The sequence below is a fragment of the Acinonyx jubatus genome, chromosome D1 (genome assembly GCF_027475565.1).
Source record: "Acinonyx jubatus isolate Ajub_Pintada_27869175 chromosome D1, VMU_Ajub_asm_v1.0, whole genome shotgun sequence".
Lineage (NCBI taxonomy): Eukaryota > Metazoa > Chordata > Mammalia > Carnivora > Felidae > Acinonyx > Acinonyx jubatus.
This window is the reverse complement of record NC_069390.1, coordinates 13660951-13677252: the sequence shown is the minus strand read 5'-3', so window position 1 is coordinate 13677252 and position 16302 is coordinate 13660951. Positions and strand designations below refer to the sequence as shown.

At 39.3% G+C, this 16302-nt stretch overlaps 2 protein-coding genes across 2 annotated transcripts; both read right to left on the bottom strand.

The window, feature by feature from the left end:
• Positions 1 to 871: 871 nt before the first annotated feature.
• LOC106986164 (olfactory receptor 5M10) lies at positions 872 to 2040 on the bottom strand. Its single transcript, XM_015084345.2, has one exon. It carries the CDS (start codon positions 1838 to 1840, stop codon positions 872 to 874), a length of 969 nt encoding a protein of 322 aa, XP_014939831.2. The 5' UTR covers positions 1841 to 2040.
• Positions 2041 to 11706: 9666 nt separating this feature from the next.
• Positions 11707 to 12567, bottom strand: LOC106986271 (olfactory receptor 1020-like). Its single transcript, XM_015084439.2, has one exon. It carries the CDS (start codon positions 12565 to 12567, stop codon positions 11707 to 11709), a length of 861 nt encoding a protein of 286 aa, XP_014939925.2.
• Between the last annotated feature and the right edge of the window lie 3735 nt (positions 12568 to 16302).

Sequence of the window (16302 nt, the reverse complement as noted above, 5' to 3'; positions counted from 1 at the left end):
AGAGAGGTCAACCATTTGGTTTAAGAGATTTGCCAAGACTGAGTTTACAAATTGGTTCCTGAAATTTACACATTGGTTCCTGGAAGCAATAGTGGTTCTCAGAACTAAAAAATAAAAGGAGGGGTGCCTGAGTTGCTCAGTAGGTTGAGTGTCTAACTTTGGCTCAGGTCATGATCTCCAGGTTCTTGTGTTCCAGCCCCATGTTGGGCTCTGTGCTGACAGCTGAGAGCCTGGAGCCTGCCTTGGATTCTTTGTCTCCCTTTCTCTCTGTCCCTCCCCCACTCATGCTTCTTTCTCTCTCTTAAAAATAAATAAACATTAAAAAAATTAGAAACAAAAAAAAAAGACTAGCTCAATTTGGGGGTACTTGGGTGGCTCAGTCAGTTAAGCATCTGACTTCGGCTCAGGTCATGATCTCATGGTTCGTGGGTTCGAGCCCCACATCAGACTCCGTGCTGACAGCTCAGAGCCTGAAATCTGCTTTGGATTCTCTCTCTCCCTCTCTCTCTGCCCTTCCCCAATCTAGTTCTGTCCCTCTCTCTCTCTTTCTCTCTCTCAAAATAATAAATAAACATTAAAAAAAATTTAAAAGGAAGCATACAATTATTTAGACAAAATAGAGAGTACTTTTGCAGTGATTCTCAAATACACTTTTTCAATTAGGATTCTAAATCTGGATATCAGCAACATTCTGATTCCTAGGAATGGGAACATAAGTCCTTGCTTAAGAAAAAAGAGAGTTTGTTTTAAGTTAACCAAGTGTTCCACAGACTAAATGATGTTGGTCCTCAAAAAGAATTTGGAATGGGGACTCTATCACAGGAAGAACCCCTCTGTTACTCATTTCTAATCCCCATATTATCACAGACACTTATTTCAAATGAACAGATAACCAAATTTCAATTTTATGAAAGAGATTTCCCTGAATGATTTGCTGCATAGCATGAATCACATCCTTGTTCCGTAGACTATAAATCAATGGGTTCAACATTGGGCTCAAGAAAGTATAAAAGACTGCAATTATTTTGGACTCCTCCACAGACTTCTCAGATGGGGTCCTTAAGTACATGCAGAAGAGGGTTCCATAAAATAGGGTGACTGTTGTCAAGTGGGAACCACAAGTAGAAAAGGCCTTGTGCCTGCCTTCAGCAGAACGGATCCTCAAGATGGCTGCAATAATGAGAAGGTAGGAAAGGACAATGATGAAGAGAGAGCTTGACAGAGTCAAGCCAGCGACTACAAACATCGCCATCTTTTTGACATAAGCGTCAGAGCAGGCCAACAGTATAAGAGGAGGATCTGCACAGTAGAAATGATTGATTTCAAGGGAGCCACAGAAGGACAAGTGAAAAGTCAGCAGTGTCTGGGAGAGTCCATTAAGGAAACCACAAGTATAAGACACCATGACTAGAGAGATACAAACGTTCTTAGACATTCTGGTACTGTAATGTAGAGGGCTACAAATGGCTACATAGCGATCCAATGCCATCGAAGCAAGGATATAAAACTCAGTGATCACCAGGGCAATGAAGAGAAGACACTGTGTGAAGCATCCAGCATAGGAGATGGTCTTCTGGTCGGAGAGGAAGTTGTGCAGCATATTTGGAGTGATGTTGGAGGAATAGCCAATGTCTACAAAGGAGAGGTGGCTAAGGAAGAAGTACATGGGTGTTTGGAGGTGAGAATTGGTCCTGATCAGCATAATCATGCAGAGATTGCCTGCCAGCGTGATCAGGTAGATCACCAGAAACACCCCAAACAGGATCTTCTCCAGGACAGGGTCGTCTGTGAGTCCCAAGAGAATGAATTCTGTCACTGTAGTGTGGTTTGGGGAAGACATTTTCTTCTCCCTTGAAAACTGATAGTCTTAGAGAAAGTGAGGAGTTCCATCTGATCCAGATTCTGCATTTATTCCACCCATTTTATCATTTACTCATTGATATATTCATCTACTGGGAAATTTCTCTTCTCTTTTAACAAACACATCAGAACATCTACAGAAATATTTTTGTCCTGTATCTCTCGTGTGATCTCTTTCACTTCTTCTCTCTCTCTCACTTTTGCTCTTGCTCTCACTTGTATGTGTGAAATTACATTTACACTTGCCTTCTCGCAAGAGACAATTCCATATTGGGTATTTTTTTTTTTCAAATTTTATAAAAAGAAAAATACAAGAATTAAAAACAGACATTAAAAACAGCCATTTATATCATTCAAATGGAAAATATAAAGGAAGTTGGGATTCTAGGGTCTCCCCTGATCTGATAACCTATATTTTAGATACAAAATAGAAGAAATATTTAGTACACCATTTTCACCTGAAACCCATTGTGGTCTGTCTTCATTTTATTCAGAAAGCATTGAATTAGTAGGTTTATCTCTTGGTATATGGCAAGTCATGTCCTGAATGAAGAATCATTCCCTCTGCTTAATAAAGTTGCTCACTCATTTACATATACATGCACATGACTGAAAATATATTTTTTTTCTGTCTAAATTCTGGGTTTACAACATTGAACAAATTCCCCATCCTCATGAGGCCCATGTTGTAGGGGAAGGAACAGATATTAAACATATAGACAAGCCTATAGAATGTGATTCCAGTTAGAAGCCAGGAGTATAAAGAAATATGAAGATGGGATGCTTTTAGATAAACACTCAGAGAAGTCTCTTCCGAGAAAGTAGAATTTAAACAGTAAATAAAAACCCCAAGTATATGGAGAAGAATGTGGGATTTCTCTGCTTGTTTGTTTGTTTACATTTTTTGAGCGACAAACACATATATGAACATATTTGTTTTGGAAAGCACAAATGATGTTTAAATGTGGCTTTCGCTTCCAGCTGTGGCCATTATATCTCAATGTTTTACAAAAATAAGGTATGACTGGAAAACAATGTGCCTCAAAAGCTGTTCCCTAAAACTATTTTTATCTATTCAATAAAATAATTGATTTTTTAGGGGTGCCTGGGTGGCTCAGTCGGTTGAACATCCACCTTCGGCTCAGGTCATGATCTCACAGCTCGTGAGTTTGAGCCCCACATCAGGCTCTGTGCTGACAGCTCAGAGCCTGGAGCCTGCTTCAGATTCTGTGCCTCCCTCTCTCTCCGCCCCAACTCACTCGCATTCTGTCTCTGTCTCTCTCAAAAATAAATAAACATTAAAAAAATTTAAAACAAAAAAAAAATAATAATTGAATTTTTAGACATACTACAAAATATTAGCATATGAATAGAAATATCAAGTACAATTGAGGAAATTAATTTTTTTGGTCCACACTGGCACTCATCTCCACACACAAGAACAAACATATTTTTACTGAAGAAATGTAGAAAATGACCTACCCGTAAAAGCTGACTTTCTGTATTTTGTAAAAACAAGGTGGAAACATTTATAATGTATATCTCAGGTACATTCTCTAGAGTATTTCAGAAATAATTCTGAAGAACTAATTAAAATAGTTTTGTTCCTCAGGAGCACAGCCTTAATTTGGTGCTTTGAGATCCTACTTTCTCCTTTGAGGCCAAAATCTCTGCCTAACATCTATGTCCATCTTGGTACTGAGTACTGAGATCTTTAGCAGTGATGATGAAATCAGCCATCACCTTTAATACCATAGAAGAAGGAAAATATGAGTCTATGAGTTTTGTATTCTTTGTAAAGATGAGAGGACTCTCATCAGAAGACGTCAGTGTCTATAGACACTGAGTTTAAGTCATCTAATGGGAGCAAAGGGAAGGAAGGCAGAGTCAGTGAGAGAGATGAGAAGCAGAAAGAATATACAAGGCAGAAGAGTAACATAACCGGGGACAGGAAGTAGAAGCATCATTCAGGAGTGAGGGCCCTTTAAAGGGAAGACACCATGGATTCATACAGGAACCAATCTGCCCCATTGAGTTAACTTCATCAACATGGTAAATATGAAAGATGGGTCTGAGAGCCAGGATCATTCATAAAATTGATGATTCGTAAAACTGGTGATTATACGAGGAGGGTTGAAAGTAGAATAAAGAATATTTGAACATCGGCACTGCATTTGTTAGAGAATAAAAGAATCTAGAGATGTTTTCACTAGCCTGTATCTTGCAGTGCACTTAGTTCCAGATCAACACAATCCAAGAAATCAAAGTCAACACAATCCAGGGAATCAAAGTGTAGGCTGTCCAAAGACAGGAGAGGCAGCTCTGATCTTCAGATGTCAGATGTCCAAACCCTGGTGTGAATCTTAAAAATAGACATTGCCAGTTACTTTAGTAGCAAAAGGTGGGTTTATTCGGGAAACAAAGAGAATTGCAATCTGGGACAAGCAAACTGGCAAAATTTCAGCCAAGTCCAGCCCAGTCTCTGTCCCTTCCTGCTTGTGCTCTCTCTCTGTCTCAAAAATAAATAATAAACATTATTTAAAAAAAAAAAAAGGAGAAAAAATAAAACCACATAGATACAAAAGTGCTACAATAGTCAGATGGTTGAAAACATCCTGCTGACATTATAAATTTGTTACTTGTGTTTTTGTGATTATTCCATTGGCTATCTTTGGAAAAGTTATAGCAGATCCAACATTACGCTGGAAGTTTTAAATTTAATGTAATCAAGTTATACAGATTGGAAAGGAAAAAATGAAATTGTGCTAGTCTCAGATCACATGACAGTTTGCATTGAATCTCCATTCAAAAGGTGCAAAATAAATGTTAACTAGATTTATCGTGGTGATTGCTTGGCAATATATATTAATATTGAATCTTATGTTGTACGTCTGAACTAAATATATATGTATTTTGTACATATAAAGTCATATAAGTATGTTTTATGTATATTCAAAAACAGTTAAGAGTGTATTTGGGAAAGTCACTTGATTACAAGATCAATATACATAATCATTTATATTATGATGCGAAATCCAATTGTCACCAAAGTAACATGAATTACAGATAGAGATTACATCAGATGACATTCTCACACACACACAAAAAAACTATTTACCTCACATAAGGAGATCACGGAGACTCTGTGAGCAGGGTGAGTGGGTTCTTTTTAATTAGGGTTTAGGATGACTATTCAAAAAGGGGAACTTGTCATTGTGTTACAGGACAGTGGTGAGACGCAAGGCTTTGACAGGGTCAAAGAACGAATCTCAGGGGCCACAGAAAATGAGCAAAGCTACAGAGTTTATTGAGAGAAAAGCATAAAATTCTCAAGAGTGAGAGGGGTCCGACTGGGTTGCCGCAAGGACTTTTGTCCCCGACTTTTTATTGGGACCTTATCAGAAAGTTTGTGAGGCTCCACGCATGGCACCTAGCTCAGGTGGGTCAGGAATATCTTTATCCTGTTTGTTTGTTTGTTTGTTTGTTTGTTTCCCCCAAACCCCTGCTGCCCCTTCAGCCTCCAGCTTGCAGGTGCACACTGCCTCCCTGTGGGTCCCTTATCTCTCCCTGCCTAATACTAACTCTTTCCCCACTCAATTGCATGTGAAAGCAGCCATAAACTTGCACAGGGGTATTTAGAAAACATGCCTAGACACATTGAATGCTGTGTTCGCGATGCTTGTGCTCCTCCTAGAGAAGAGATTTAACATTACGATGAAGCAGAGGCCAGGGTCTGACCAGGGTTAAGGGGCTACTCGCTGCTCTGAGAGCTGGTATAAACTGGATGGGCTTGTTATTTCAGCTAAGAAATGCAGCGTCCTGCTTGTTCATTGACTGGAACAGAAACTGCTACGGAAACATATAGATGGGGGCACTTGGGTGGCTCGGTTCGTTAAGCGTCAGACATCAGCTCAGGTTGATCTCACAGTTCCTGAGTTTGAGCCCCACATTAGGCTGTCTGCTGTCAGCACAGAGCCCGCTTTGGATTTTCTGTCCCCCTCTCTCTCTGCCCTTCGCCACTTGCACTCTCTCTCTCTCTCTCTCTCTAAAATATAAACATTTTTTTTTATCTTAAAAGCAACATAAAGATGGAAAGATGGACAGACACATTTGGACTTCAGCAAGGCTTGGTTTTAAACTTTTCCCTTCCTCATTCTTGAAGCTTTGCCCTCCCCTTCACTTGCTTTTTTGTACAATCTTTTGTTCCAGGAACTGGGTATGGATATTGCCACCTCGCTGGCGTCAATGTATACTTAGTAATAAGACTCAAGTGGCCTGTGTTTTCCTATAAAACCCTTTAGCCTTTAGCGCCCAGTGGGCTTGCAGTCCTGGAGGCATTAGCCTGCTGCAGCCCCTGTGCCTGGCAAAATAAAAAATTATCTTCCTTCTTTATCTCCAAACTGTCTTCGTGTTACATACTTTGGCTCTGGAGCACAGAGGGCAGTTTTTGACAACAGAACCAAATCAATTCCCTGAGAAAACAAGCTTTAAATTTTCTGCTACCTTTGGGGCGCCTGGGTGGCTTAGTCGGTTAAGCGTCCGACTTCAGCTCAGATCATGATCTCACGGTTGATGGGTTCGAACCCGGCGTTGGGCTCTGTGCTGACAGCTCGAGCCTGGAGACTGCTTCAGATTGTGTCTCCTCTATTCCTTCACCACTCGCACTCTGTCTCTCTCTCAAAAGTGAAGATTAAAAAAAAAAAATTAAATTTTCTGCTAGTTTCAACCTCATTAACCCTATGGGGCATGGTTTCAGTCCTGCAGAAAAAAACTCAAGAATGTACTTCAGTTAGGGCGCCTGGGTGGCTCAGTGGGTTAAGCATCTGAAATGGGCTCAGGTCATGATCTTACAGTTCATGAGTTCTAGCCTCACAGGTGAACATGAGCTCCACTTCCACATCTGGTGAGTCCTGCTTCTCTTTCTCCCTCCGCCCCTTAGGGGATTCTCTCTCTCTACCCCTCACTCACTTGTGCACTAGCGCGTCGTGCTTTCTCTCTCTCTCTCTCTCTCTCTCTCTTTCTCTCTCTGTAAACAGCAACAACAACGACAAAATGCACTTTATGTCTATCTGTACCTTTGAAACAGCACTGGGATTTTACCACGGATTTGCAGTGTCTCCTGTGGCCAGGCTATTTCCTGGCCTGGTAGAGACTATTAGTTTCTGCATTCCCTTTCTTCCCTTAAAATCCTTAACTACTGGGGTTTTTGCATTTCTTTGTTATTCTATCACCTCCTTGGATATTCTAACAGAAGTATGCTTGGGTAAGTAGAGTTTGTAGGGCACAGATCATGGACCTAAAATGACTTCTCTTGTGTCAGGAAAGTTTTCTTTTTCTGGGGACCCCTAACTCTCTGTTAACACAACCACAACTGAAAAACTTAAAAATAAATAAATAAATATTACCTATAATAACATCAGAAGCATACACTACTTAGAACTGAATATAATAAAAACTACACAAGAGATTTAATCTGAAAATCACAAAACACTGCAAAGGGAATAAAGACTTAAATAATGGAATGATATATATCACTTGTGGATTGGACAATTTGATGTTGTTAAGTTGTCAGTTTTTCCTGAATTGATCAATAGTTTGTTGTTGTTGTTGTTGTTAACATTTTTTAAATTTATTTTTTAGATAGAGAGAGACAGAGCATGAACAGGGGAGGGTCAGAGAGAGAGGGAGACACAGAATCTGAAACAGGCTCCAGACTCTGAGCCATCAGCACAGAGCCTGATGCGATGCGGGGCTCAAACTCAAGGACTGTGAGATCATGACCTGAGCTGAAGTCAGAGGCTCAAACGACAAGGCTCATGCGCCCCTTGATCAATAGTTTTAATGCAAGTCTAGTCAACCTTGCAGCAAGCTTATCTTTTTGAAAATTGATTCCAAAATATTTAGAGAGATAACTATAAAAAAATAGTTAGATGAACCGAAGCTATTTTGAGAGTGAAGAAAAATTATCGAATGATCTAGCCTAACCAATCTTAAGACTTAATAAAAACTTACTGTACTGACAACAATGTGTAGATCTAAAGATAACAAACAGATTAATTGTACAGAACAAAGGATCCAGAAATGTATCTGGTGAGAGAGCGTAAGGCAGGCTGAGGGCAAAATACAAGCTACACCACTCCCACCAGGAATAGGTTTGCTGCTGACTGACAAAGGAAAAGACAAAAAACAACTGATTAAACCCATAAGAGTCTCTCCTGGTTTACAAGAAAAAAGCAATCCCATCAATGGTCTAAAGTCCAGGAACTCCCTTCTGTCTTAATGTTAATGCTCTGCTAGAGGGAAAAACAACCTTGGCTTGACAATAGCTAAGCCTTCGGTAATCTTTGAGTCTCTAGCATATGAAAGTCTCTGTGGAAATTCCTCTTGACTTTATCTCCCAGGACTCCATAAAACAGTCAACCCCCACGTATGCTGTGCAGCTCTTCCTGCCCAAGGGTCCTGTCCCTTGCTTTGATAAAATCTTTTTGCACCAAAGATGTCAGTTAAGAATTCTTTCTTGGCCATTGGCTCCAGACCCCACGAACCCCACCATCACCCCAAAATTTCATCATATCCACTCATATATAGTCAGTGGGTTTTTGAACAAAGGTATGAAGGTGTTTCAGTGGAAAATGCCACTGGAAAAATTAATCTGTAGAAAAATTTAACTTCAATTCCTGTATCACATTATACTCCAATACTTCAATATTAATTTGTTACGGATCATAGAACCAAATGTAAACACCAAATCTACAAGTTCCCAGGAACAAAAATAAAAGAATGTCTTCATGATCTTAAAGGTTACCAAAGTTTTCTTAGGAAGGACAGAAAAATCACTAATTGTGAAACAAATATATAAATTTTATGCCATCCAATTTCAAAGTATGCACTCTTCAAAAATAATGTTAAGATAATGAAAAGGTAAGCCACAAGCTAGAAAAAAATATTCATATGAAATATTTTTGACAAGGACTTGTATTTAGAACACAAAAATATCCTCCACAACTCACTGATCAAAATAAACAACAAAATGTAGCAGCCACACTTCATAAATGAAAACACGTGAATAGTCAAAAACCACGAGAAAATAATTTCAGTTACCTATCATCTTCAAATAAATGCAGATTATAACTACACCTGGATAGTTGCCACCTCCACGGTAAGAACTAAAACGATTGAGTGTGACAAAAGGAAGCAACTAGAACTCTCATGATATGCCACTTGATGGAATGCAAAATAATTTCACTACATTAGAAAACTGGTTATTTCTCATAAAATTCACTGAGGAACTTATACCTTCTTACAAAACTGACCCAGCAATTCTACTCTGAAGTATTTATCCAAGAGAAAAGAAGACACATACCCTCAAAGAAACTCAAGTGTATACTGGCAGATGCATAGATAAACAAAGGGTCGTATGTCCATACAATGGAATGCTGCACAGAAGTAAAAATGAACACATTGTGCATACACTGTAAATGAATCTCAAAAATACAGAGAGAGGGATCAACTGCCTGAAAGATAGAGCAATGAACTACCCAACCCTGCTCCTCTGCAAACGAAACAAGAACACTGGCAAAAGATATCCAAATCAACATTGACAGAACTCTGGGACTTAACCAAAGGCTTGCAGCAATCCCGGGAGTGTTTGTTCCAGAAAAATGGCAGGGGATCTTGATGAGAAGGATGAGCTCCCCAGTTGTACAGTAGCCTTGAAAACCGGAATTGCAACTTTCTGGCTGCACTCATTGGTCAGACTGCCTTGAACCTTCACTGCAAATTTCTACATTTCCTGGGGAATAAACTTTTTAAAAATATGACTGAGCAATCAACTTGGCTTTCAAATCGAGCAGATCAAATTATCCATGTTTAATACCAGAGTATGATGTTATGAGATCCAGCTTATACTATAGATTATAAACATGCAGAGCAAAAAGCTTTAGTACTGAAAGCTAAGATTTTCCTCAAACCCATTCTCTACTAGAAATTTGTTTAACAATTACATCAACGAACCCAGGAGCTCCTGGGTGGCTGATGTGGTTAAGAATCCCACTCTTGGTTTCAGCTTAGGTCATGATCTCATGGTTCCCAGGTTCAAGCCCAGCATTGGGCTCTGAGTTGGCAGTGCAAAGCTTTCTTGGGATTCCCTCTTTCTCCTTCTCTCTCTGCCCCTCTCCTGCTCTCTCTCTATCGCTTTCGCTCTCTTTCTCAAAATAAATAAATAAACTTAAAAAAAAAAAAAGATGGAGCCCATTAAACTATCTGATTTATCTCTTAGCTCTTCTCTTGTCTTTGTTTCTGTGGTCACTGAAGCCTGGGAGGAACAAGGGGAGGAAAAAAAGACAGAGAGAAGGAGGAGAAAGAGAAAGAAGAAGAGGAAGATGGGAAGTAGTTAAATAGAGAGTTCTCAGTAGCGAATAGGAGCTGTCAAGGCAACTATTTATTGGCTTTCTCTCTGGAACAGGGGCCCAAAGAGTTTTTACCCAGCCGGATAGGATAGGACCATTTACTTTTCAAATTCCTATCATCACAAATTGCATATTCTTAGAGGATCGGGTACACTGAACCGAACAGGATAATAAAAGACGATGTTGTTTATGTTAGGCCATCTGACAAAAACAGAAGGAAGAAAACACATAAAACCCTCAAATCTAGGAACTATAGAAAAACAAAAGGAACAAGAGCAGCATCTTACAAGTTTTAGCCTAAGAGTCATGCTTCTGTACTGCCTTGTGGCCAGATTTTTTTCTTGATCCTGTACCCCCTAAGGAAGGTCTGCCTGCTATTTTACTCCAAACATTTATTTGTAACTATCACAAACATACCAAGAAGCTTCTGGCTTCTGGTTTTGTTTTTCAGTATATTAGAGTAAGTAGCCAAAATGTAGTCACTTTAACATTGTTAGTTGGAGGGGGCCCTGATCATTTGAAATGTTTAATTTCAAACAAGACAACTTGTTTTAAAAAGAATAAAACGTCATCCAACAGATCATCCAACCAGATATAAGAGAATAACTTTTCTTTTTTTTTAAGTTTTATTTATTTATTGAGAGAGAGAGAGAGAGAGAGAGACAGCATGCATAAGCGGGGGAGGGGCAGGGAGAGAAGAAGAGAGAGGACCCCAATCAGCCTCCATGCTGTCAGGGCAGAGCCCAAAGTGGAGTTCAATCTCACAACCGTGAGATCATGACGTGAGCCGAAACCAAGAGTCAGACACTTAACCGACCGAGCCACCCAGGTGCCCCATTAGTTTTCTTTTTTTGAGGAGGCTCTCAATCTACATATGTGACATCATATTTTTATGATGTCATATTTTTATGATTTTTCCCAGTTCACTGGGGATAAAATGCAGTCTCTAAGCCCTCTTCGAGTCCTCTGGACAAATTCTGGCTCAGCCTACCCCTTATCACCTGTCCTCTGGAAGTTACATAAGTCACCATTCAATCATGGAGCTGTGGAGTAGGAAAAAAAGAGTCATTCCTTCTGCTATTCAGTCTTTATCTCATTTACTTTTACACTGGGTTTTATGTCTCTGAACAGGGAGTTGTATTGTGATAGCTGATTAGTTTCAAGCATAAAGGCTCTGTGGAGTTAGTGGGATTCATATAGAGGTTTAACCATATTCTCCAGGATGTCGAGACATTCGGCCCAACTCTACTATCAAAAACAGCAACAACAAAACTCATTGCAGAATGAAATGGAACCAGGATGAATGGAGGTGGATTTAGTCATTTCTACATTCCTTCAGAGTTCTAAAATCTCACACTTTGTTGATTCTAAGTACAGAAGAATAGGTTGTTTTAAAAATTTTACCTAAGGAAGCTTTGGCGTCCTTAGTTCTCAGACTCTAGATGAAAGGATTTAACATGAGAATGATCACTGTATAAAACACAGATACCACTTTGTCATGGTCCCTTGAGTAGCAGGAGCTGGAGCGCAGATACGTGAACAGAATAGTGCCAAAGAAAATGGTGATCACCATCAAGCAGGAAGCGCAGGTAGAGAAAGCCTTGTGCCTCCCTTCAGCAGAATGGATCCTCAAGGCGGCAATGGGGATGTACAGATAAGAACTGAGAATAATTGGGAGGCAGCTCAGTTCATTAAAACTGGCAAAAGCAAAAATGACAACTTCATTGACACGTGTATCAGAACAAGAGAGTTTCAGGAGGGGTGGAGTGTCACAGAAAAAGTGGTTGATGACATTCAAGTGGCGGAAAGACAGCTGAAAGGTGAAGCCTGTGTGAATGGCAGCCTTCAGAAAGCCTGCAAGATATGCAGCCAATACCAGAAGGACATTAAGATGCAGGGACATGGTGACTGTGTAAAGAAGAGGATTGCAGATGACCACGTAACGGTCATAGGTCATCACAGCCAACAGAAAGCCCTCAATTCCAGCAAAGGAACCAAAAAAGAACTGCATGGCACATGCACTAAATGAAATGACTGGGTTCTCCACCCAGAAATTCATTAGCATATTAGGGGCAATGACAGAAGAATAACAGAAGTCAACAAGGGATAAATTACCGAAGAAAAAGCACATTGGGGTATGGAGATGTGAGTCACTCTTGATTAATAGGATCATGCCAAGATTTCCAAACACAGTTATCATATAGATGACTAGAATCACCATAAAAAGAAGAAACTGTAGTTCTGGATGATCCCTGAATCCCATGAGAATAAATTCAGCCACTGTTGTATGGTTGCTCATATCTTTGTCTCAGAATGGATGATTCGTTTGCTAAGATAAGAAAGAAACCAAGAAAATAAATTGCACAAAGAAAAAAAAATACCAGGAAAATAAAATAGTTCATTCTCTGCTATAATTAAGATTAGTTCTTAAATGCCCAGAAGACCTATGTATTAAACCTCTTTATTTGCTTATTGCAGTGAAGAAAACTTCCTTAAGTAAACTCAGTAACCTATTTTCTTAAAAGTAAAGTGTGTGTGTGTGTGTGTGTGTGTGTGTGTGTGTGTGTGAAGTCTTTGATGATTGACCCTATTTATACATAGCCTACGCTAACTTCCAACTTTCTCTCCTCCCCACTTGCCCCTACTGCCTTCACTTCCTAGGATCCAATTCCTTTGCATCGGCCTTGGCAATTAAACATACGATACAGTTGAATATCCTTGCTGTGTGCAAGACTGCATTTCCTGTTTTCTCTTAAGCCCATTCTGATTGGGCTTGCACCCTATCACTCCACAGAAACACTTCTTGCCAAAGACGTCAGGGATGTTTACATTGTCAAACCCCATGGTCAATTCTCATTCCTCATCTTTTTGATCTATCAATAACATTTGAGTGAGCTGATTTCTTACTACTCCTCAGAAGACTTTTTTCTCTCATCTGCTAGGACACCAGACTCTGAGTTTTCCTCCTACCAAATGGATTGTTCCTTCTCAGTGTCTGCTTATTCCTCCTCTCCTTTCTTAGTCTTAAGGTTGGAGGAGCTCAGTCCTCAATCTTTCTCTCTTTCCAATTTACACTCTACCAGGGTGATTATTCAATTTTGCCAACGTAATTACCTTCTATATACTTAAAACTCCTGAATTTGTGTCTCCAGCCCTGACCTCTTTTCCAAACTCCAGACTTGTAGTTCAACTGCTTGCCTACATCTCCACATTAATATCAAAGAGCAGCTCAACATAACCCAAAGCTGAATTTCTCAGGCCCTTCCCTAAGTTGCTCCAAACATAGCATTCCTTATCTCAAATTAATGACAACTCTATACTTTCATTTGCTCAGATGCAATTAAATAAATATTGAAGAAATTGATCTCTTCTCTCTCTCTCATGTTATATAACCAGTCCATCAGATAATTATGTTGGGTCTACCTTCAAAATATTTGTATTAACTACCTCCTACCACCTGCATTCCTACCAAGACCTCAGTCAACATTATCTTTCACCTGGATTATTACAACAGTCTTTTAACAGGTCTATCTCTATATTCAGATGAAATCCTACCCTGTAAAATAACCAATTGAAAAATTTTGTAAAGCTCTACTTTATGCCTATATGTATATATACAAGCATAATATGGCATTCTTGCTATAAAAATTAATTTTCTCTGTTTTACACATACACAAGTATGTATAGACATGGATATACATGTATATATACATCCATATATGTATGTGTCTGTATATACTGAAAATTCTATAAAATTCTGATTTGTTATTAGTGATCCTAAATCCCTGCCTTCTTCTAAAAACAAAATCCAGGGGGCACCTGGGTGGCTCAGTCGGTTAAGTGTCCAACTTTGGCTCAGGTCATGCTCTCATGGTTTGTGAGTTTGAGCCCCGCATCGGGTTCTGTGCTCATAGCTCAGAGCCTGAAGGCTGCTTCAGATTCTGCCTCTCTCTCTCTCTCTCTCTGCCCCTCCCCTGTTTGCTCTTTCTCTCTCTCTCTCAAAAATAAATAACATTAAAGACATTAACAGGGGCGCCTGGGTGGCTCAGTCAGTTGAGCATTCGACTTCGGCTCAGGTCATGATCTCATGGTTTGTGAGTTCGAGCCCCGCGTCGGGCTCTGTGCTGACAGCTCAGAGCCTGGAGCCTGCTTCGGATTCTGTGTCTCCCTCTCTCTCTGCCCCTCCCCTGCTCATGCTCTGTCTCTGTTTGTCTCAAAAATAAATAAAACATTTTTAAAAAATTTAAAAACATTAACAAAGAAATAAATCGAAATAAAAACAAAATCCAAATTTGTTTAGTTGAAACATTAAATTTAGTGTTTCAGACATATCATAATTGAGATGGTTAATTACTTGAATGCTTTTTGAGTTGTCTCAGAACGTTTCGATATCCGAACACTTTCAGATAAATTAAACCGTCTTACCTTTGGCCTTAAGAGATCTTCACTAGAAGTAATTGTTTTTACTTTTAGTTTTGTTTTCTTGCTTTGGGAGGAATGCCAGTTTTCTCTCTCACAGTGTGAAATTTGTAGCTGGGATGAAAATGCAAGTGGTGGAAGAGATCCAGCTATGACAGAATTAAGACACGGTTAATTCAAAGAAGAGTAGAAAATGCTGCTTTTGAATCTGAAAGCAGACGGTCTACCTCATCAAGTCTGTGATGATTCTCTTGAGAGTTAGTCTCTGCAAAACACTAAAAATCGAAAGCTTGAAAGGTGCCAATCCAAAATTAAGACACACATTTGCTCTTCACTGAAGTAATTAAACTACTTTCTCCCCAGTGAACAACTTATACCCTGGAGAGTAACTTAGGCACATAGAGAAGTACAGAAGCTATTGCATGGTCCTGAGACTCCATGGAGCATAACACTAAATTAAACGGTACGAAATGGACCAGATCCAGCCTCCACATCTCAGAATTCCACTTAAAATGTTATCGCTCTTCATTTCTACTAGAATATGTCTCTCTCGGTGCATTAATTAACTAATTAATTAAACAAATATCTACCAGTATCCTTGATACTGAGAGAGTAGCCAATAAAACCTATCTTGTTCAATCTTTCATGCAGCTTGCAGTCTGGAATCGGGGTGTGGACAGTTATCACAGGGTGATCAGAAAAAGTGAAGTCCAAAGACACTTGGTGAACTACTGGGCTTGTTTGATCAATCACTTCTTCTCAAACACCTTCCTCATTGCATGTCTTTTCCTCCTTTCATTTGTTCACACTGGTCCACACATATGTGTCTCCTGCTATTCCTTTGGCAAACCGAGGAGAATTTTGCCTCGGGGCCTTTATACTTACTGTAAGTATACCTGAAATGCTTTTCCACAGACATTCAGATGATATTACCTTTATTCGAGCCTTGATCAAATGTTATTTCCACAGAGAACTCTTCTCTGACACCACCATTCCCTACTCTAATACCTGGTTTACTATTCTTCAAAATACCACTCATACCCATGTCAAACACGTGCACATGTACACACACACACACACACACACACACACACCTATGCACACATACATGCACATTTGGCATAGAAAATAAAGTCTTCCTCACTGGAATTTAAGTTTGGGAATTTAGAACCTTTAATTTTTTACCTGCTATATATATCTCCAGTACGTGTTACATGCTATTTTTTCCATTAATAGCTTTTTGACTGTTTTATTGAAGTATACATGTGCCCAGACGCAACAAATTATATACATTAAATGTGGGCAGAGTTTTCTATATCTATGAATAATTTTTAATGGATTATGGCTAAAGATATAAAGGTGTGTATTTCTTTTTTCTAAGCACAAACTATGGACAAGTAGCAGGAAACACAATTTATACCTTAATGTGGAAAAGGATATTTTAAGCTCAAAGATACATAGGTGTGAAGCTAAGATATAGACCTTCCTAGTAGTACAAAAGCTGTAATCTCCTGAAATACCAAGTAAACATAAGACAGAAGAACAATGTTTAGAGACAGTAATGTGAAGCTCTTATGTGTCCTTGACAAGACTGGGTTCAATGGAGAGGCAGTAC